We start from the raw sequence: 20,493 nt of genomic DNA, 5'->3' as shown, positions 1-20,493 counted from the left end.
GAGTAGACAAGTACTGAATCCAGTCCGAAGTTTCGTCCACCCTGACCGAGGTTTACCGAGATTTACCAAGATTTACCGAGATTTACCGAGAGTTGAAAATTACCCCAATTTCCTGCAGGGTGCATCTATGTAGATACCTTATGTCTCGGGGCGCCATCTCGTTACCCCGCAACCCCCAAGTTGCCCATTTCTCCTCCTGATTGCGTCTGATCTCACTCCTGACATCAACAACTTGAAGCAACTCAAAACCGCTCACAACCCAACCTCCTACCTCCGCAACACTCGGCTTGGGCCATGGCGTTTGCGGCCCCCGTCAGCAGAGACGGGTTCTCTTTCGTAGGCGACTCCTTTTCCGTTTCTGCGAGCGGCCATGTTCACCGGCGGAGCACGCTACCAGAACTCAAGGCGCACTTCAAAGCAATCGGGAGTGGCAAAGATCAACCGGGCCACTGGTACGAAGCCCAACTTCTTCACTATGGCCTTGCCCCCTCCAAGGTGAAGGGTACGGCCAAAATGCGTCTTATGGAAGCTGTTGCTGCTGGGAAAATGACAGTCCCAGCTTCGCTGACTGCTCTGGAAAAGGACATGAAGAAGGAGTGGACCAAGGCGAATAAAGCTACCATGGTTGCAACATCCAAGCCATCTGGGACAAGAGCCGCAGGTGGAACTAAGAGGAAGGCGACTGATGTGCAAGTCGTTGCCACCGGTGGAACATCTGTCAGTGTTTCAGTTACCGTGAACCACGGAGCGGATGTGCATGCCGCGAAGAAACCGAAGGCCACTCCAAGAACCACGTCTACGAAACAGGGTGCAACAAAGACGACCAAGTCTGCCACGCCAAAGGCCAACGGGCCGAAAACCAGTGCATCACGAACAAGCATGCGTGATTCTTCTCCTACGTCGCTTGGCCAAAGTCGACAAACAAACGCTCGACTTGCGACGTCGACGTCATCTCCAGTCCCTCGGAAGCAATACGCACGCCGAGGAAATCCTAATTTCGGAGGTCGAATCAAGGATGAACCTGACTTTGAGGACGAGTACAACAGCAGCTCATTCGACTGCACTCCAACTGGTGCTGCCTCCTCTTCCACTGGTTCATCTCGCCCAAGGCAGACTGCTCGCCGCGGTAACCCTAGCTTTGGTGGCAGAATCAAGCGCGAACCTGTGGTCAAGGACGAATTTAACGAAATACCTGCTCCCGTTAGTCTTCTGCCCCTCGGTCTGATCAATGGTCGCTACGAGGTTGTGTATATGGGCTTTGGCCGCAGTTATCTGAACGAAGACTATCGTTACCTTGTATGCACCATTGAGGGCGATCGACTATGGGTGTCTTTTGATTTCAAGGTCGTCAGAGGTGTTATGCAAACACATACGCGACCGATGGTGTCTGACCTGGAGCCATTGCTGTTTCACTGGTGCGGAGAAGGACCAGACGGCAGGACATACGACTATTCTCATGAAGCGTCTTTGACTTTCGTTGGGGGCGGGGTGATCGAGGGTACTATCGAGTTCGCGTGCTGGAAGTATGATTTTAGGGCAGAGCGCGTTAGTGGTCAGCCTACGAGGAGTCAAATCCCTGCGTACGAAATGCGCGATAGTTGGGAGGCCTGGTGCGCTGGATAAGACATTGCACCCTCTAATCTATCAGTTAATTGCATATGCTCCTTCTAGTCCGTGTCGATTGGCCATTCACACGATCAATTAGTCTAGGTACAGAAGTAGTACACAGGTATGGAATCAGTCAATTTATATCCGCTCTGGACATATGGGCATGTGCTTTCACTTGAATAGGAACTTTTCTACCAATACTGTATTGTCCTCTCAGTATTACTGACTCCTCAACCTATCTCAAATTGCTACTTTCAGGACATGGTGGCAGAGTGTTTGTGAAATTGTGGCGCGAGACTTGGAATCTTGTTTCTTTGGGAGAGTCTATTCGAGCCAGGTTCACGCCGAGATCCTCTGATGATTCCGCACACTTTTAAAATGCCCGAGTTTGCGTGGCGCCAGAAATCTGACGAGAACGGCTTCATATGACAAAGTTTGTGTAAAGGATCATATATTGGGATTTGTTTTCATGACGAGACTCGTTTGGATGAAGAACATCGTACGGACCTATCTAAGGCGTTTGTTCCGAATCCCGTCAGAAATAGCCATTCATATGGGCAATACTGCATCCTTCGCACAGCACCAAACTCCTCACGTCCCATTTGCGACGCCCAACACCTCTGCAAAAGTTCATCACTAAGTTGCAAAGTTTTCTTTGGTCCTCGTGATGTTTTTGATGTAGTTGTGATTCCGGCTCGTGTACGTTCTCGAGCACAAATCTTATGACGAAGTCTACCCAGTTGCTCGAAAAGGGGCTCGAGGTGCTGCGCTGCACTATTTGAAGTACGCACACCGGACAGTCTCCGAGATCATCGGTAGCATCTCGTTTGGCTTCCTCGATCCTATGGCATTCAAAGTCAGAGAAATCGTTAGCGTAGCTTTCATAGCAGGTGTCGTACTCTCTTGCATGCATTTTGTCGACGGGATCTCGCCGTCTTTGAGCATTTCGATACGGAAACATAGTTTCCGGACGCTTTTGGTTGTTGGTCTCAGTCATTAAATCGCTTGATGAATATGTCGCCATTATGAACTGGGGGGTCAGATAGAGGCCATGCGCACTATGCCCTGACCCTAGTTAATCAGTTCCAATTCGAGGCTTTTGTGCCCACGTTTCCAGCCCGTAAGTTTTATCTTGAATGACATTTCAGCCATTGAGTGTATGGTTATTGACTTTTATCATCAAGGTGATGCCGCGCCCGGCGGTGAAAGTCAATACGGTCTCTTCGAAGGGCGGAAACCTGCTTGGTCGGAAATCTCAGTTGATCCTTCAGAAAGATCAAGGTATGGATACTTTAAGTCACCTGAAACGCATTGGCAAAGGTATCGCCGTTCGGTGGCGTGCCACTTGAAAACTTTTGCGCAGTTTTGGGGAATGTACGAGGACCTGGATGGTCGACGGCGTTGTCACCGGGCTGGCTAATTAATCGGCACAGACTGGACATGCTCAACCTGAAGATTTAGACTAATATTTCCCGGTATCGATGAGTTTCCAGAGGTGAGTTTTTTAGATGAAAATTCTTTATCCAGTATGGAAGCTTGCTTCACAAACAGAGGGCTTCCCAATGCGCTGTTTGTACAGGTATTTACATGTATTCTGTAGAGTTTTGGTAAGGTAATTAGCTGAGCCAAACTGACGTCCTCGGTCACGGAATGCATTGAGAAAGCTGGCGCAGGATCATGGTACGCGTCTCTCGAGTTTCTCCACAATCGTGGGCAGCCTCCGATGGCCCCGAAAGTAGCCCAACGGCTCGCACGTTGTTTACCCCGGCATGCTCCCGAGCGACCAAGACCTGCAAGTTGACCGAGATTCCCTTTACCGTTCACAATTGCATTTTTGCCCGAGTTCCCAGAGCCGCCCGGCGATGTCCGAAAAGCCGAATGGGACGTCATGACTCGGTGTTGACCCTTGGCCAATCGGGTTCCTTGCTGCGACTGAGTCGTAGAGCCGGGGTATGGAGAACACTGATACTGATCAGCGGAAGCTTGGCGCTAAACTACACTTATGCTTAAGTTTATTCCGAGTTGACTGACTTGTGACTCCCTTCCCAAGCTTGATTCGAAACCTACGTAGATAACAAAGTCGAAAATGTCTCTGAGAGTCACGATATAGGGAAACTAGAGGTGGTTCGAAGCCAAGAAGATATCTCCAGGCTCTGTCCCAAATTAACACCCACCCATGCCGTGGGAGATTACGGAGCGTGGATATCCATCGGCCATACTCCGAATCTGGACAACTTCGGTCCTCTTTGGGCTACAGCGGAGATCCGGCACGCTACCCGCGAGCCTCAATTGGTAGAATCAAGAAGCTTCTCCGAGGGCCTTAAGCCTCACAAGTGGAGGAGGCTGCGTCGTGGCCCACTGCGGACCGGACCACGTTCCGCTTGACGAAGGGATTGGTGAGTTGGAACTTGGAAGGAAGGTAGGGCGCGAAAAGCGATCATGGGCGATCCGTTTATAACACCACGAGAGTCCCGCGGTAAGCCGTGTATATGTATCATGTTGTCTCTGTGGAACCAACCTCAGTCTGTCGCAGCTTTCCCCAATTGCCCAAGCGGCGTCCATTCTCTTCTACGCTTCCATTCTCTCTGACCACTGTCACTCTTTTTCCGAATCGACGAGCAGGCAGCCTGTCGCGGGTTTACACTACTTTCTATCATCCCATCACCATGCTTATGCACGCACTCGTCGCCATTCTTGGCATGACTGTTGCCGTCTCCGCCGCACCCCCTCAACTTCGCTCTCTTGCAGCCGACGACGTCGTCATTCTCCGTACCGATGGAACCTCTCAGATCATGAAGGCTGCCGAATTCGACGCCCTCGATGCGGCGACCGTCGCTCCTGCACCTATCGACTCTTACAACCAAACTAGCGTCCCCGGTATCTCTCGTCGCGGCTGCGAGGAGAGCACCGAGGTCCAGGTCCTCTCCGACGAAGAGTTCGTCGATTGGGACGTGGCCATTTCCCCCGTTGTTGCTTCGAAAGGCAACTCAGTGGGAGTCTCAGTCACACAGGGATACAAGCTCGCCAACCGCCTCACAGTCAAACACGAAATCAAGTTCGGCGGCAAGAAGATCATCAGTGTTTCCCTGAACAAGAACTTGGACATGACCTGGACTACCACGCAGAAGACTTCGCTCAGTTTCAGCGTGCCTGACGGACAGTATGGTGTCGTTGTCAGCCAGCCTTACGTCCGCCGTGTTCAGGGCAATCTACTGAGTGGCTGCACTGATAGCCCCACCGTTGACCCCTTTACGGTCGACACATATGAGAGTCAGGCATATGACGATCTGGCTTGGGTGAAGGGCATCATTCGTCTCTGCAGCAGCGACACTTACCCAATTCCTTACTGCATTGGTGAGGGTCATCACGAGTAAAGGCAAACATGGCTTGCGGCGACGCGGGCGGAAGGCATTCTCAATCGGGAGCCAGACTAAAGCACAAGACCGTATACAACCCTTTCAAGCCATCGTCCTTCAATTTTCGATGTAGATACCCAAGTCATAGAATAATTGCAGATAATTTCCGGATGATGAATTTTAGTTGATCTAGGTAGCTAATCTACCGCGAGGCAGAATTTCTTGAGCAACACCTATCTATCCATACTCAACTTATGACCAACTATTATGTCAAGAAGCCATACTTTGATAGAGCCTATATTTCTAGAACTTCATAATCTCAAAACTACAGGCAAATCTATTGCAATCTTTTTGGTCATTCCGAGGCCATGACTGAGGCAAAGAAGCACGTCTCAGCGAGTTTAGATCAGAAGACAGATGATCACAGAATCAACGTGAGGTTGGCGTGCGAGAGCATACAAATGACAATCACAGGATTACAACTTCACCCTTGAAAGACTAATTCTACTGAGTCCATCGGGACAGGCGGCTTGCAAAGTGGGCAGAATAAATTTTCGGGATTGACGCAGAGAACTCGCGTAAAAGTCGTGGGCTCTCGTCCAACGCCGCAGGGCTACAGAATCGACAATCTGGGCCTGGCCACTTTCCATGTCCTCGTACCAGTGGGAACGAATCAGCGGTAAGCGATGCCCCCTGTCTCAGCCCAAGTCTCGCGAGATTCGTAAGCACAGGGTACCTAGATGAGCAGTTTCCGTTAAACGTTAGGACTAAGATCATCTACCCCAGCGGATCACTCAATGCCAAGTCAGACGAAAATTGTCTTCCCCGCAGACCCAATCGGATGGCTGAGCTGTTATGCAAGGTCAGCGCTGAGCCTGACATCATTTCCACGGAAGGAAGCTGGGAGAATTTATGTATGTATATCTATCTTTATCGGCGGATTGTTGGATAATTTGTGCTTCTCCAGCACTTCTTTCATCCTCACTGCCCCCTTCGCTCATGTTCAAAGTCGTTGTTTTCGTGTGTAGGAATTGTCCAATATGCAGCTGGCGACCTTGCTATCCCTCTCCGTCCTCGTCGGATGCACTATCGGCGACAATGTTTTGGTGAAGCACTCGACTCCCGATGCAGTCGGGCGAGAATGCAAATGCGTCGGTCATCCTTGAACCTTTCAACTGTCGCGTCTTTGATCTCGAACCACTTGGTGCTCGCCACAGACTGACACTGCAGTAGGCTCCTGGAGATGAATGCTGGCCGGCCGAGTCTGTGTGGAAAGAATTTGACACTGCTCTCGGCGGCAAACTCGTCGAGACCCAGCCCATCGCACAATCTTGCTACGATGGCCCGGCCAAGGACCTGGAAGCGTGCGCACACGTAGCCGAGATGTGGTCGGATCAGGATTTTCAGACATCAAATCCCATTGGCCGACCGTATCCGTACAACATCACTTGCGCGCCGGTAGATTATGCTGCGGGCCAAGTTCCAACAAAATGTTCTCTCGGCCCATTGCCAACATATGCAGTAAATGCAACAACTCGGGATCACATTTCCTCGGCCATCGGATTTGCGCGTCAGCACAGCATTCGCCTTGTTGTCGCCAGCACGGGACATGACCTTCTTGGTCGCTCCGATGGCTATGGCAGTCTTGAGATTTGGTTGCGACACTATCGCAACACGATCGACTTCCAAGACACTTACGTACCCGGCAGGTGCTGCTCCAAATCAGGGTGGAACGGCAGTGCGCTTCATATCGACGGCGCGTATCAATGGCGGGACGTCTACAAAGTTGCAAAGGCAAACAATGTGATTGCTGTTGGCGGGGGTGCTGTATCTCCTGGTGCCATTGGAGGATGGCCTTCGGGCGGTGGCCATGGACCTGCGACACGAAATTACGGACTTGGGGCAGACCAGATTCTGGACGCAGAAATCATGCTCGCGGATGGACGCATTATTGTGGCTAGCCATTGTGAGCACACGGATCTCTTTCGAGCCCTCCGTGGCGGTGGCCCAGGCTATGGTATTGTTCTCAGCATGACGATTAAGGCACATCCCAATGTCGATGCCGTCACCGCTCATAAGCTCGCCATCGCGCCCCTGCAGCAGACTGCGAACAACTCTGATCTTCTCGACGCCGTGGCAGTCCTTCTTCAGTCATATCCCGACCTCAACGACGCAGGATTTGCCGGCTACGCCTTCTGGTTCCGCAACTTTCCAACTATCTTCGTTGGCAATGCCACTTCCGGCTATTCTCATGGCTTCTGGACCATTGGAAAGACAAGAGAGGAAGCTGATGCTGGTTTCGCACCTGTGCGCGAGGCTCTCGGCAAGTTCACAGACAGGCTGTTCATCAGTGAGAGCTTCGCCTCATATGATGACTACTGGTCCTTCTATGAGGCAGAGTCAGGGCTGTACGATCCCACCGGCGACACCTCCATTCTCACATCCCGCATGATAGATCGGTCGGCCGTCGAAGATTACACCCACGCCCGTGAGGCTGTGGAGGTTCTCAGCGGCAAGCCGGAGGAGTTTGCGTCCAATGTCGTACTTCTGGTCTCCGGTGGACAGGTATTTGAGGATGCCAAAGATGCAACCTCGGGCTTACACCCGGCATGGCGAAATTCTTCTTACGCTCTCATCACCGGTCGTGGCATTTCGAAAATAGCCAGCAATTCTCAGCGCAAAGCTGTGCAAGACGACATCACATACGTCAAGGGTGCGGCCGGGAAAAGGCTTGCGCCAACTACTGGAGGTTACATGAACGAAGGCGACCGGCATGATCCGGATTACGTGGAAACGTTCTACGGCGCCAACTACAACCAACATCTGGCAGCGAAGAAGAAGTATGATCCGTTCAACGTCTTCTACTGCCCCACTTGTGTTGGCTCAGAGGCCTTCGTAGAACTACCTGACGGGCCACTGTGTAAAAGGAAGGCTTAGGACATCTGACGTCACATCGACTTAGGCTTCATGCTTTCAATTGCAAATATCTCAATCATTGATCATGATCAATTATCTACAGGTACTCAATATGTTGTAAGCTCTGGCGAGCCCTCCGCCCTCGGAGACGAGAACTTTGTCTCAACGAAAATCTTCTGCATGCTGTCCTCCTTGTTCTCAAACTTGTAGTAAACCTTGCCGAGGTCGTCGAGACGAATGCGATGCGACAACATCTGATAAACATCAATGTCGTCACTCTGGATCTTCTTGAGCAAGTCCTCCCAGTACAAATGAACAGGTGCCTGTCCGTTGCCAATCAAGCGCACACCACGCTCCATGAGCGAACCGATATTGAAATGGTTGGTGTACCCAACGTAGACGCCTGTGATACCACACCGACCAAAGTTGCGCACACCCTCAATCATCTCGTTAACAATCTCACTCGTATCGGTCTCGGCGCCCAAGGCAATTTCGATGGTGTGGAGCCAGCCCTTGGGGTACTCTCCAGCTGCGCATTCAAGCGCAACGTCCGGGCCTCTTCCGCCGCAAAGCTCCTTTAGCTTCGACACAACAGTCTCCTTGTTGGTCACGCCGCTCGACAATTTCTTGAAGTCGACGAGCTCCAACTTGTCCGCATGTGCCGAAGGCCACTTGGACTTGATGTATGATAGACGCGGTTCCGTGTCAATGAAGATGACTTTGGACGCACCCTCGCCAAGAGCGAATGCGCCAGCCATTTGGCCGATAGGTCCTGCACCCCAGATTGCAACCTGGTCCTTGGGGTAGACTGCGGTGTCTTTGACAGCATTGTACGAGGTGGCGAGCACGTCGGACAAGTACAAGGCCTTCTCATCCGGCACATTGTCGGGGATTTCGAGGAGATTTACATCTCCGATCGGAACGCGCACATACTCAGCCTGACCTCCCGCAAAGCCACCCGTAAAGTGGGAGTAGCCGAACATGCCCGCCGTCTGGGAGCCGTACATGGATTTCTCCATCGTGTTGGAGTTCGTTCTCTCGCATTGAGACGACAGCTTTTGGCTGCAATAGAAACACTGGACAGGTCAGCTCACACACCCCGTGACACCGAACAATTGGTTTCCGACTCACGTTTCCGCATGCAATCTGGAACGACGCGACATAACGGTGGCCAATCTTGGCCTTCTTCACAGCCGATCCGACTTGGTCGACGATACCGCAGAACTCGTGGCCGAGAATGTCGCCTTTGTTCATTTGCACCACGGAGCCATGCAGAAGATGAAGATCGCTGCCACAGACGGTGCTGCCAGTGACTTTGAGAATGACGTCCGTCTCCTCAATGATCTTGGGCTTGGGCACGTCGACTAAACTTGTGAGCTTTGATAACCCTTTGGTGAGATCAGATGGAGGCCACTGACCTATTTCAACCTTGTTCTTGCCCTGCCATGCGAGTGCCTTCATTGTGTCGCTGCTGTCGCTCCCTTTTGGGTAGTTGGTTACGTCCTGGGCCGTGACGGCGTCGCCCTGATGTCCGATGGCCTGTTCAGCCGCATATGCTGCTTGTGACGCCATAGCTAGAGAATGACGCAGGAGGTTTTCAGTGGTATAGATATTACAATGTGGATGTGAATTGGTCAATTGAATTGAGTTTGGTTTTCAGGGGAACTTATCGCGGAAGTCAAACATGAAAGCCATCTTATATCTCCAGGACCACGGACGGGCAGCGACATTGTAAGCATCACGTAAAGACACGGTCAATGGCCTGACCAGATCGTTGTGACGGAGCAGGGCAAGTATTCTGGTACAGCGACAAGGCGATGCGACCTTGTTTGGGCAATTGAAAAGCCCATGACGGGCGGCGGCGTCATTTTCGACGGAGAAGCGACGTCATGGATTCCAGAAGGGATCGCGTTGGAGCGGAGCTTCTGATCCTGGGCCAATGAGATGAGCCGGTCCCAGCCGAAGAGCTCGCAGCCGTGATCTAGATCTAAGTAAGGCTGAGTAAAAATGCCAGAACATTGTTTAAGCCGATGGATGTGATGAAAAGCAGCTGTCGGCACTTGCGTTTTGATGGAAAATGCGCCACATGAAGGTAAAGCTGTACGAGTTGAGTAAGCCAGTAGAGGGGTGAATCTGAGCTTGATTTCATTTCATATTTATACTGGGTGGGTATTGGCTCATGCGTTCATCGGATGTCAAGAGGCTTACATCAGACGACAGGGAGTTCTGGTCACTCAACATCCATTATGACACGGCAGTCAAAGTCGCATTCATCTTGAGCCTCAATGGGGCTTCACTATTATCAAAGCCAACTGGTGATTTTCACCCGCCTCCACGTCGGATCTCAACCGAAGAACGTCACCAAATTGCCGGGCCGGCCGCACCTGTCTGCCAGCTGACAAGGCAGTGTGGGTAAGGGGAAATTGGACCTCAAGTCTTGGAGAAGACAGGCGGAGTCTTGGTTCCGTCCCGTCGAGCCGTCTGATGAGTGAGGGGAAGGTGGGGTCGTCTGGAGTCTCGTCTGTCGTTCTGAGGGACAGAGACGGAATATTTGAACCTCTGGGCCGAAGTCAATCCCACTCTGGACATCGGTATCCCAAGAAGGTCGACTCAATATGGCAATCCGGAGCATGATGCGTCCGCAAAGGACAGCAAAGCCGTTTGAGCTGCCAAAATGCGCTGATGGTATTCGAAGCGACACCTATATGAAGAGCGTGTCTTCGCCTCGTCTGCTAGCACTATGCGACTGAGCTGGAGCATTCGTGTTCTGTTGGCATCCTCTGTTGTTGCCGCTGCTTCATACCATTTCGCGACCCCAGCCGTCATCATGAAGTTCCAAGCTCTCCCCCTGGCGACCACCCTCTTGGCTGGCACGGCTTCCGCCTTTCAGCTCGGCGGGAAGGAGATGCCGCAGCCTGAGACGACAATGGCTGACAATTTCCCCTGGCGCGACCCATTCACAGCAAAGACGACAGACTCCTACGACCACACATGTGAGGCGTCCAAGACGTTCGCCGCCACACAGTACACTCTGCATGACCTTTTCGAAAAGCCGCCCGTCGGGCTTTTCCCGTGGGGAGACGGCCTGAAGCTCTTCTTCTCCGGTCGCGAGTACCCCGGCGGCTGGGCGGGCCTCGATCGCCACATGTACGACCGCAACCTGCTCATGATGGACTACTCCGACCTCCCTCTTCGCGTCCGCGAGTGGATCGAGGAGCAAGAGCGCACCGAGGACAGCAATGGCAAGGGCCTCTTTGCTGTCTTCGACAAGCCCACCACCGAAGAGGAGAAGATCAAAGACCGCGTCACTGTCTCCAAGTCGCCCACGGATGTCAACCGTGACCTCGACCAGAAGCGCGTCGCTATCTTCGCGCCGGGCGCACTATATCACATCCTGCCCCTCTTCGTCGCTGACGGCAGCGATTGTCAAGGTAAGCGGAAGAAGCTGGCCGTCCCCCAGCCTTTGCGCCCTCATCATCTCGACGCATATGAAGCTGACTTGGTCCACAGCAACGCTCGCCGATTTGAGCAACTACAGCGCTACGCCGAAGGATGCTGTTGTCGTGTCATGGCCCATCAGCCACACCCGACCCAACACCGCCCAGAAGAAGAGGGATATCGAGTTCACCGTCAAGGCGCAAGTCCTCAAGCTCAAGGAGGGTGCGAGTGAGGCCGCGGAAGAGTCGCCGAGGGTTGTCAACGAGAAGGAAGCCGAGCCATCCCAGCCGGTCAAGGATGAGCTGTAGACGGGATCAGTAGGCAGGATGCACAATCGTGCAAATAGATCAGTACGTTCGGAATAGACAATCTTTCGAACCGAATGAGCGAATGATGTTACATCCGGGGAATGTGAGACTGAAAGTCATCCAAAGCCACATCCAGATTCCTAATGACATGGTCGCATGGATTATTAAGTCAGCGCACGCAAGCACTAGACCGAATCTGACGAAGGATCAAGCGGGGAGGATCAGGAGAGCGGCTGGGTGGTTGGTATCCGTCATTAGTAATCGTAGGAATCCTGCAGTTTTCTCCGTGGAACGCCGTGGAGCTCGCCGTGGCGGTGCCAAAGTCCGATGTGTGTTGCTTCGTGGGGCTTCACCGACACTCACCGAGAGGCACCCGGCGCTAACATTTCCCTTCTCGGACTCGAACGGCCATGCAGTCCAACACTGCGCTCCGTGGAGGCGGAGTCTCCTCCAAGTCTTCTCACCATCCGCGTCGACCAAAAGTAACAACAACACCGCCAACATTTCAACATTACTAATGGAAACTTAGCTATAAGAACGGAACTCTCTCGCATGCTTTTGAATTTCGAACGCACATTACCGCTCGCGTCTCAATCAGTTTCACACCATTGACCCGACATTGAAACCTCAACCAACAAGTCAGAATGTCTTCTCGTTACGCAAGTGAAGCCGCCAGCCCGGAGCCATTGGCTCAGCCCTTGTCTTTTCCCTTCTCCACCAAAACAGCCAAGAATCGTTTCTTGAAGAGTGCAATGGCTGAGAACTTGGCGACGTGGAGTGGGAGCGAGCCATCCAAGAGAGGTATTCCCACACCAGAACTTGTTGAGGTCTATCGCCGGTAAGTCGCATTTGCCCAACCCTCGCCTCTCTCCCATATTTGTTCTCAAGAGTCTTTTTTTTTAATATAAAGACTGACAAGTTGAAATGCAGTTGGGGTGAAGGCCCAAACAACTTTGGTGTCATCGTCACTGGCAACATTGACGTCGAGTTCGACTACATGAGCAGCATTGGTGACATGATCATCACACCCGAGTGCAAGACGGAGGGCGAACGGTTTGAGGGGTTCAAAGCCGTTGCTGCGGCTGGCAAGGCCGATGGTAGTCTCATGCTGGGCCAAGTCACCCACGCTGGAAGACAGGTTCAGAAGAAGATCCAGCCCAACCCGATTTCGGCGTCGGCAGTCGTACTCGGTATGCGGTTTTTCATCTCGCAAAAGCTCGTGGCTAAACTAACAAACTTCAGAACCCAAGATGGGCATGGAATTCGGCAAGCCCCGTGAAGCATCCAAGGAAGACATCAACCGCGTCATTGAAGGCTTTGCGCATGCCGCCGAGTACCTGGACAAGGCAGGCTTCGACGGTATCCAGTTGCACGCAGCGCATGGCTATCTCATCGCTCAGTTCCTATCCCGTACAACGAACCACCGAACCGACGAGTATGGCGTCCAGACGCTCGAGAACCGTACCCGCCTTATTGCCGACATCGGAAAAGCAATCCGCGCGCGGACATCTCCTGATTTCATCCTCTCAGCAAAGCTCAACAGCGTCGAGTTCCAAGACGGCGGTGTCACCCCTGACGAGGCCCGCGAGCTTTGTGCATTCCTATCAGAGCTCGGTTTCGATTTCCTGGAGATTTCTGGGGGCACGTACGAGGCGCTCGGCATGTCTTGGACAAAGGAGTCTACTCGCAAGCGGGAGGGGTTCTTCCTGGAGTTCGCCGAGACGGTCGTCGCGGGTCTAGGAGACCGCGACACCCGCAAGACCAAGGCGTATATCGTGGGCGGTATGAGAACCGTGGGGGCCATGGTGAAGGCCCTGGATATTGTCGATGGCGTTGCCTTGGGTCGGCCTGGGGCCCAAGAGTTCCGGATCGCTTCTGACATTCTCGAGGGTCGTATCACAGGGGCAATTCGTCCAGTTCAAATGATGGAGGACGATTTCGGGTTCGGACTCACGGCGGCGGGCGCGCATATCCGCCAGGTCAGCAAGGGGCAGGAGCCCTTCGACTCGAGCGATCTTGCGGCTACAGGAACCTTTGCATCGGACATGCAAGCTTGGTACCAAGATATGATTGCTGACGGGGACAAGCTTGAACATCATGGTGGCGTTGACTTTTCTGGAAAGACGGTACCCTATGGAGGAGGCGTTGCGGCAGCCCAGGCGTAAGAGCAAGTTGCGTCTTGTGATTCTCAGGGTTGATTGCTTTTCAATGCATTAAGAATTTTTTTTCTTAGTTAGAATCGCCTACTTACTTAGAATTCCATTAAGATCTGCTTTTACATCAATAGAAGTTACCTGCATTAGACGCCGTGTATCTCGGTGAGTCGGTGAGCATAGATGTACCACTGCGTTAATGTGGCTAAGCTGTCTCAATTAGCAGAAATAGTCACACGATTTCGGTCAAAGAGTCTGCGAACCATCCAATCGGAATACGAGCCTGCTTGTCTGGAAGGATTCATGATGGGGTGGACTGTGGCTTGGTAGGTGACAAATGGGGCTATCCTCAGTCGGATTTGTAATCCTCTGCTTACACCCACATCCCGCGTCTGATTCGCTCCTTCAGATGTCATTTAACTCATGCGGTCAGTCAAATCGCAAGTACGCCTCTGGAGATGGCCATCGAAGGGGTTCGATTCTATAGATGACCTTGTTTTGTTTTGAGGAGTTCCGACAAAAAGTGCCAGATTCCCCATCATCATGGAAACGTCTTCTCAACGGCGGAAAGGTCAGATCCATCCGCCTCGTTCAACCTGCCCCAAAGACAAGTTTTCAGTCATGTTCTAACATACGACAGCCTGCGATCTCTGTTTTATCAAGAAGATCAAATGCGACATGCTCAAGCCCGCATGTTCGAACTGCCTGCTCTACAAGTCAGAATGCCGGACAACAACTGTGAGGCGAAGAGCACCTCACCCAAAAGAACGACCACAGCCTCCAAAACAGAGCGAATCTGAAAAGTGAGGCGAGCTCATCCTTGGTATTCTCAACAGTCTTCTAACCAAGTACTCAGCCCAACGAAAGTCTCCGAGTTAGAGAGCCGTCTAGCGAGCATAGAGAAGCAATTGCAGCAAGCCCTCGACGCCAACCGTCAACACTCCAACCAAACCTCAACCCAACCTTCAACGGCACCGAGCTCAACCGAGAGTATCAATGGACGTGGGCAATCGGCAGAGAGCATTGAGTTCCTGGACCATGTGTCCAGCAGCGAGAGCCCAAGTGAATGGGTGACGGAGCCCGAGAAGCCCAAACTACCGCCGCTCGAGGAGATCATGCCCATTATCGACGAGTTCTTCAACCGCTACAACTGCGTCATGCCGCTCTTTGACCCGCCAACGTTCATGCGCATGTTGTCAAATTGGTACGTGCCATCTTCCGGGCAGTCCACGGCAGTATGGGCAGCGGTCAACATCGCAATGGCGCTAGGGTATCGATGCACTTTAAAAGAGCAAGGTAATTTGGATGCGCTGGTGGACGACCAGAAAGTGATGTATCACATGCGCAACGTACAATCTGTCGTGTCCGATTTGGTCACGCGGGAAGAAGATCTCCTTGGTCTTCAGGTCTTGTTGGGAATGGTGGTGTTGTTCCTAGGAACGAAAGACCCAAAGCCAGCTTCAGTCCTGATCGGTACTGCCGTGCGTCTGGCACACCGCATGCACCTCCACGACAAGGAATCGCTTCAGTACTTCTCGCCGGAAGTTGCCCGACAAAGAGCGAGGCTCTTCTGGATCACTTATATTATGGACAAGGTGAGTCGCAGCTTAATAAGTCTCACGATTGGCAGGTGCCTGACCACACTTTCAGGAAATCAGCTTAAAGTCCAAGACGCCGTCATTTCAGCTTGACGTAGATATCGACTTGCCGCTACCAGAAAGAGACCCGGAAGACGGAGCAGGCATAGTGTTTGCGAGAAACGGCAGCAAATTCAACTACTTTCGAGCTCGGGTGGAGTTGAGTCACATTGCCGGCAAGGTCTATGACCAGCTGTACAGCACACGCGCTCGGAAAGTGTCGCAGCAGGATCGACAACTAAGAGTGACAAGGCTCGAGGAGATGCTGGAAAACTGGCGGCGTAATCTACCGCCTGAGTTCCAGATAGACTCGGCACTCCAATGTCTCGATTCCCTGCCGATAGTCCACATGTCGCTCCTTTACCACAGCTACTTCACGGCGATGGTGATGACACATGGGATCTACTCGCACGACGCGGACTGGGTCCGACGGATAAGCTCATACAGCCAGATGACGATCAAGGATTTAGATTCGTCTCCGAGCTCGTCATGCGGACATCAAAATCCCCCTCTGCCGCTCGGATGGGCCAAGTGCGCGGAGCTGAGCCGCAGTTGCATGAAGCTGTTCGTGGAGTCGCCCAAGACGGACTGCAGCATCTGGTCCAATTCGTGCGCGCACTTCTCCGGCCTGATCATTCTCCTGGCCAACATGTTTGTGTTCCCGGATCACCCACACCTGATGACGGACAACGAGCTGGCCAACCAGGCACTCCGGCTTTTCGAGCTGATGCTGTCGATGAAGAGTTACGAAGACTATGAGTCCTTTCATAGACTGCATGAAGTCGTCAAGGAGCTCCATCGGCGTGCGTTGGAGGCTGTGGAGGAGGTTACGAGAAAACAAAAGGAGCGGGCAGAAGCAGCAGCAGCAGCAGCTTCGGCGATGGATACCGGCTTACCGTTTGGGGCTCAGCTGGAGGATGAAGTGGAATTCTTCCGAGATGCCGAGGCGGCAGCCTTGGAGGGGCCCTTCGTTGGAACGTTTGTGCCGGCATCACCGTTTGCGACAACGTCGTGGGGTTTGGAAGGGCTGCAGAGCGAGGTAGGCCAGGTGCCGTCACTGGCAACGTACAGCCCTTTCTAGTCGGTGTAGATGCGACGAGAGATCGATAATGAAGTTAATGATACACGTCAAGACGCAAATGAACATCGAATCCATACATCAGGTGCTTCGCTGTGAAGAGGTCGACCAATCTGGCCGATAAACACGAGCGGACCGGCCCCGGTTCGGATTCGGAGCCCGGGTCGATGCCCAGATCTACCCGCTAGCTCACTGGAGCTCACTGGAGCTTTCTTTCCAGGGGGGCACGGGAGGGCAGCTGCGGGGTGAGGTGCTGCTCCCTTCTTTAGGTAGGTAGGTACTCCAGGGCTCGGATGACGGAGAGTGGGGCTCTTGGGTGCTTACCTTAGAGTTCGAGAATGGGGCCAGAGCTCGATAGCAGCGGCCAATGATGATGCAGCAATTTCCAAGCGGTGTAGGGAGGAAGGAGCTCCCGTCCACTAACAGCTTCGACAGCAGGCACCGGGCAGGCACACAGCACCCAGCACCCAGCACCCAACAACAGGCACTGGACGACGTCGTTGTGTCGCAACTCCCCCGTGCAATTGTCATGTCGTCATAGCCACAATGCTCAATCCGGACGCAATGAGGGGTTCCCGCGCGGCTGCTCCTCCTCCTCCTTTATCTGCGGCCACTGGGAGCTGCTGCCGCTCCTGCTCCTCCAAGTGCCGCCGACCCTCGAAGACCCCAACTGCTTACACTATCCGACGTCGACAACCTCGCTGATTGACCCCCTCGCCCTCGTCCACCCAATTAACGCCCCAGAACTCGAAACCATCGTCTGATCGCAAGCACGTAACGTCACGCTCCCTCGCCCAGTCCGCCTCCCAGATCTCACTCCCCACGCTGCTCATGCGTATTCCGAGACCTCTATACCGTCAATCAACCATATCCAGCCTCCTCCGCAAGCCAATTCAAACCAGATCATTCTCCCAAAGTGTCAAAGACATGGCCGACTACAAGCTGAAGGCCGTCTCCTCGCTATCACTCCGACCGGGTGACAAGCAAGAGGTCGAAGTTGAGGGCATCGAAGGAGCCAAGGTTCTGCTCGTCAACGCCGGCGGCAAGATCCAGGCCGTTGGTCCCAAGTGTACCCATTTCGGTGCTCCTCTCGTCAAGGGCGTCTTGACGACTTCTGGTCGATTGACTTGCCCGTGGCACGGAGGTATGTTGACTCCTAAGCTGCACCCCCGCACGATGCCCACGCTGACGTTTTCATAGCCTGCTTCAACACCAAAACCGGTGATGTCGAGGATGCCCCCGCCCTCGACTCCATTCCCGTCTTCAACGTCACCGAGCGCGACGGCGCAGTCTACATTACCGGCGAAGAATCCGCCATTAAGAGCGGCCGACGGAAGCCCAACTTCAAGTGCAATGTCGTCAGTGGGACTCAGGAGGAGAAGGTCGTCATTGTCGGTGGCGGCTCAGGCGCCCTGGGAGCTGTCGAAGCCCTGCGCAACGGCGGTTACCAAGGTCCATTGACAATCATCTCCTCCGAGGGATACCTCCCCATCGACCGTACCAAGTTGTCCAAGGCCCTTCTCACAGACGTCAACGCCCTGCAATGGAGAGACAAGGCTTGGTTCGAGAGCGGCTCTGTTGACTGGGTTGACGACGAAGTCACCGACGTCGACTTCTCCGATCGCAAGGTATCCACAAGCGGCGGCAAGACGCTGCCCTACACCAAGCTTATCCTGGCAACCGGTGGAACTCCAAGGAACCTACCCCTGCAGGGCTTCAAGGTCCTCGGCAACATCTTCACCCTTAGGACGGCCCACGACACACAAAAGATTGTCAAGGCCATCGGCGAGAAGGGCAAGAAGATTGTCATTGTTGGATCCTCCTTCATCGGTATGGAGGTAGCCAATGCCACCGCCAAAGACAACGATGTAACCGTCATTGGCATGGAGAAGGTACCCCTCGAGAGGGTTCTCGGAGAGAAGGTCGGCGCTGGTATCCAGAAGAGCCTTGAGAAGAACGGCGTCAAGTTCCACATGAACGCCGGCGTGGAGAAGGCTGAGCCCTCTGGTTCTGACCCGTCCCATGTCGGGGCGGTTCACCTCAAGGACGGCACCAAACTGGAGGCTGACCTGGTCATCCTGGGAGTTGGTGTTGCGCCCGCCACTGAGTTCCTCAAGGAGAACAAGGTCATCCGCCTTGAGCAGGACGGTTCCATCAAGACAGACGAGAACTTCTTGGTTGTTGGGCTGAAGGACGTCTACGCCATTGGCGACATTGCCACATACCCGTACCACGGACCTGGGGGCGATGGACGATACACGCGCATCGAGCACTGGAACGTCGCCCAGAACGCCGGCCGTACCGTGGCTAGCAACATCATCAACGCGGCGGTGCAGCCTGCGCGCTTCATCCCCGTTTTCTGGTCGGCCTTGGGCTCCCAACTGCGGTACTGCGGCAATACAATTGGCGGTTGGGATGATGTTGTAATTCAGGGAAGCGTCGAGGAGTCAAGCTTCGTCGCCTATTACACCAAAAGCGACACGGTTGTGGCGATGGCGTCCATGGGCAAGGATCCCGCCATGGTTCAGTCGGCTGAGTTGATGGCTTTGGGTAAGATGCCGTCCAAGAAGCAACTGGCCGACGGCCTGGATATCACCACCATCGGACCGCTGGAAGCATAGTTTAGTCGCCGAAGAATAATAAATGGACGCTTTGTTTACGCAATCCGGCATCATATCTACACTCGTCGTTACCTACTGGAAATAATAATATCGCTCTTACCTGGCTAAGTAATCCTAGACTATAAGCTGACCAAATCTGGGCCTGCTGTCTTGAGTAGAGACCGAACTGGCTAGTAGATGCGCGCGAGAGTATTTTTGGAGGCTGAATCTATTGTAGACGCAGCCCCCAAAAAGGGATGCATGGGTATGTATCGGATAGCCGTAGTCATACGAATCCATGGCAGCCGCAGCCGTCACGGGTTCGGCGCGGGGTGCGGGGGTACGAAGGCGTCGTAACGAGTTTCTCCTTTTTCCCAGCCTCCAGTCTCCCCAGATGTTGAGCAGCTGCGCTAGTCTGTAGAACCCCAGATCATCGAGCCACAGGCTCCCGGGCCAGATCTCTGACATACTGGACATGTGACAAGTTGGTCTTACAATGGAATCGACGACCCTACGAGCAGGGGAGGCGCCGCGCCCGGCGTCGCGACCATGGGGAAGACATCGGCCCTATGGTGGAACCACCGACGGGGAGAAACGAGCAAGCGCGCCCGCAATGAAGGTGAAGCCATATGTGCGCATTATCTGTATGTGTCCAACACACAAAAAAAGATTCTGGAATGGCTTCATTCAGGGGTTGTTGCTGCAGGGCCTTGATACGCCATCAGGACATGATCGTACCGTCATCGGACGAGTGTTTGTTGGGGATGGGGTTGAGCTTTCTGCTTGAAGAAACAAATTTTCTTGTCTAATAGAACAAAATCCATCACGTTTATGCTGGAAACCATGGAAGCGCGTCTGTGTAAAAAGCCGCGTGCGGCTCAACAGAGTAGCGGCGGGATGATGCCAGCAGCTTGGCGAGTGGCAGATGGGGCTCCTTGGGGAAAAGGCATCGAGGAAAGGCCGAATAAGTGAGCGGGAGTGTGGGCGAGCAGCAGAAAAGACAAGACGATGGATCCAGTCGGGCAGGGGGCGGATCTGCACTGCTGCAGAGATTCGGACCGGAAATGGAGACGCAGGAGACTGGGATGAGAGTCAGGGTCCAGGGTGCGGACGGCTCTGTCTTCTTTTCGCGTCTTTCAAGTTGCAGGATCATGGATGAGATCTTTCCCGTAGGAGATCAACAGCACTTCAGTAGTAGTGTTGGCGGTAGTTGGCACCGTTGATGGGCAATGGGGGCAGGCAGGTGATGCGGTTTGTTGAAGTGCCTAGTGCGCTGGAGAGTCCGAAGCACGGCGGCTACTGCACACCATGAAGGCCGGTCGGAGGTGTGGTAGCGGCGGGCACCGGTGGGCGCAACCCGGGGGCCATGGTGGTGTGAGGGACGCGAGCCAGAGAGGTC

General features: G+C 53.4%; 7 protein-coding genes across 7 annotated transcripts; 6 read left to right on the top strand and 1 right to left on the bottom strand.

Moving 5' to 3' along the window:
- Window positions 1-513: 513 nt before the first annotated feature.
- Window positions 514-1,623, top strand: COL26b_009378 (uncharacterized protein; the record flags this gene model as incomplete). The annotated part of the gene is made up of 2 exons (XM_053182109.1): window positions 514-862; window positions 959-1,623. 2 exons carry the CDS (start codon window positions 514-516, stop codon window positions 1,621-1,623), a joined length of 1,014 nt encoding a protein of 337 aa, XP_053034004.1.
- A 2,651-nt stretch (window positions 1,624-4,274) lies between these two features.
- On the top strand, window positions 4,275-4,982 carry COL26b_009377 (uncharacterized protein; the record flags this gene model as incomplete). Its single annotated transcript, XM_053182108.1, has 1 exon — window positions 4,275-4,982. The coding sequence occupies one exon, from the start codon at window positions 4,275-4,277 to the stop codon at window positions 4,980-4,982; it is 708 nt and encodes a 235-aa protein (XP_053034003.1).
- Window positions 4,983-6,893: 1,911 nt separating this feature from the next.
- On the top strand, window positions 6,894-7,901 carry HPM9 (FAD-linked oxidoreductase hmp9; the record flags this gene model as incomplete). Its single annotated transcript, XM_053182107.1, has 1 exon — window positions 6,894-7,901. One exon carries the CDS (start codon window positions 6,894-6,896, stop codon window positions 7,899-7,901), a length of 1,008 nt encoding a protein of 335 aa, XP_053034002.1.
- Window positions 7,902-7,987: 86 nt separating this feature from the next.
- On the bottom strand, window positions 7,988-9,452 carry COL26b_009375 (uncharacterized protein; the record flags this gene model as incomplete). Its single annotated transcript, XM_053182106.1, has 2 exons — window positions 7,988-8,956; window positions 9,012-9,452. 2 exons carry the CDS (start codon window positions 9,450-9,452, stop codon window positions 7,988-7,990), a joined length of 1,410 nt encoding a protein of 469 aa, XP_053034001.1.
- Window positions 9,453-10,707: 1,255 nt separating this feature from the next.
- COL26b_009374 (uncharacterized protein) lies at window positions 10,708-11,626 on the top strand (the record flags this gene model as incomplete). Its single annotated transcript, XM_053182105.1, has 2 exons — window positions 10,708-11,311; window positions 11,391-11,626. 2 exons carry the CDS (start codon window positions 10,708-10,710, stop codon window positions 11,624-11,626), a joined length of 840 nt encoding a protein of 279 aa, XP_053034000.1.
- A 644-nt stretch (window positions 11,627-12,270) lies between these two features.
- Window positions 12,271-16,497, top strand: COL26b_009373 (uncharacterized protein; the record flags this gene model as incomplete). The annotated part of the gene is made up of 5 exons (XM_053182104.1): window positions 12,271-12,464; window positions 12,557-12,816; window positions 12,869-13,787; window positions 14,636-15,374; window positions 15,430-16,497. 5 exons carry the CDS (start codon window positions 12,271-12,273, stop codon window positions 16,495-16,497), a joined length of 3,180 nt encoding a protein of 1,059 aa, XP_053033999.1.
- A 924-nt stretch (window positions 16,498-17,421) lies between these two features.
- On the top strand, window positions 17,422-19,115 carry COL26b_009372 (uncharacterized protein; the record flags this gene model as incomplete). The annotated part of the gene is made up of 2 exons (XM_053182103.1): window positions 17,422-17,638; window positions 17,695-19,115. The coding sequence occupies 2 exons, from the start codon at window positions 17,422-17,424 to the stop codon at window positions 19,113-19,115; spliced, it is 1,638 nt and encodes a 545-aa protein (XP_053033998.1).
- Between the last annotated feature and the right edge of the window lie 1,378 nt (window positions 19,116-20,493).

The sequence above is a fragment of the Colletotrichum chrysophilum genome, assembly GCF_026319265.1.
Source record: "Colletotrichum chrysophilum strain AFK26 chromosome Unknown scaffold_89, whole genome shotgun sequence".
In the NCBI taxonomy this organism is placed as follows: Eukaryota; Fungi; Ascomycota; class Sordariomycetes; order Glomerellales; family Glomerellaceae; genus Colletotrichum; species Colletotrichum chrysophilum.
The sequence above is the reverse complement of the archived record's forward strand: the minus strand, read 5'-3'. Positions and strand labels throughout refer to the sequence as shown.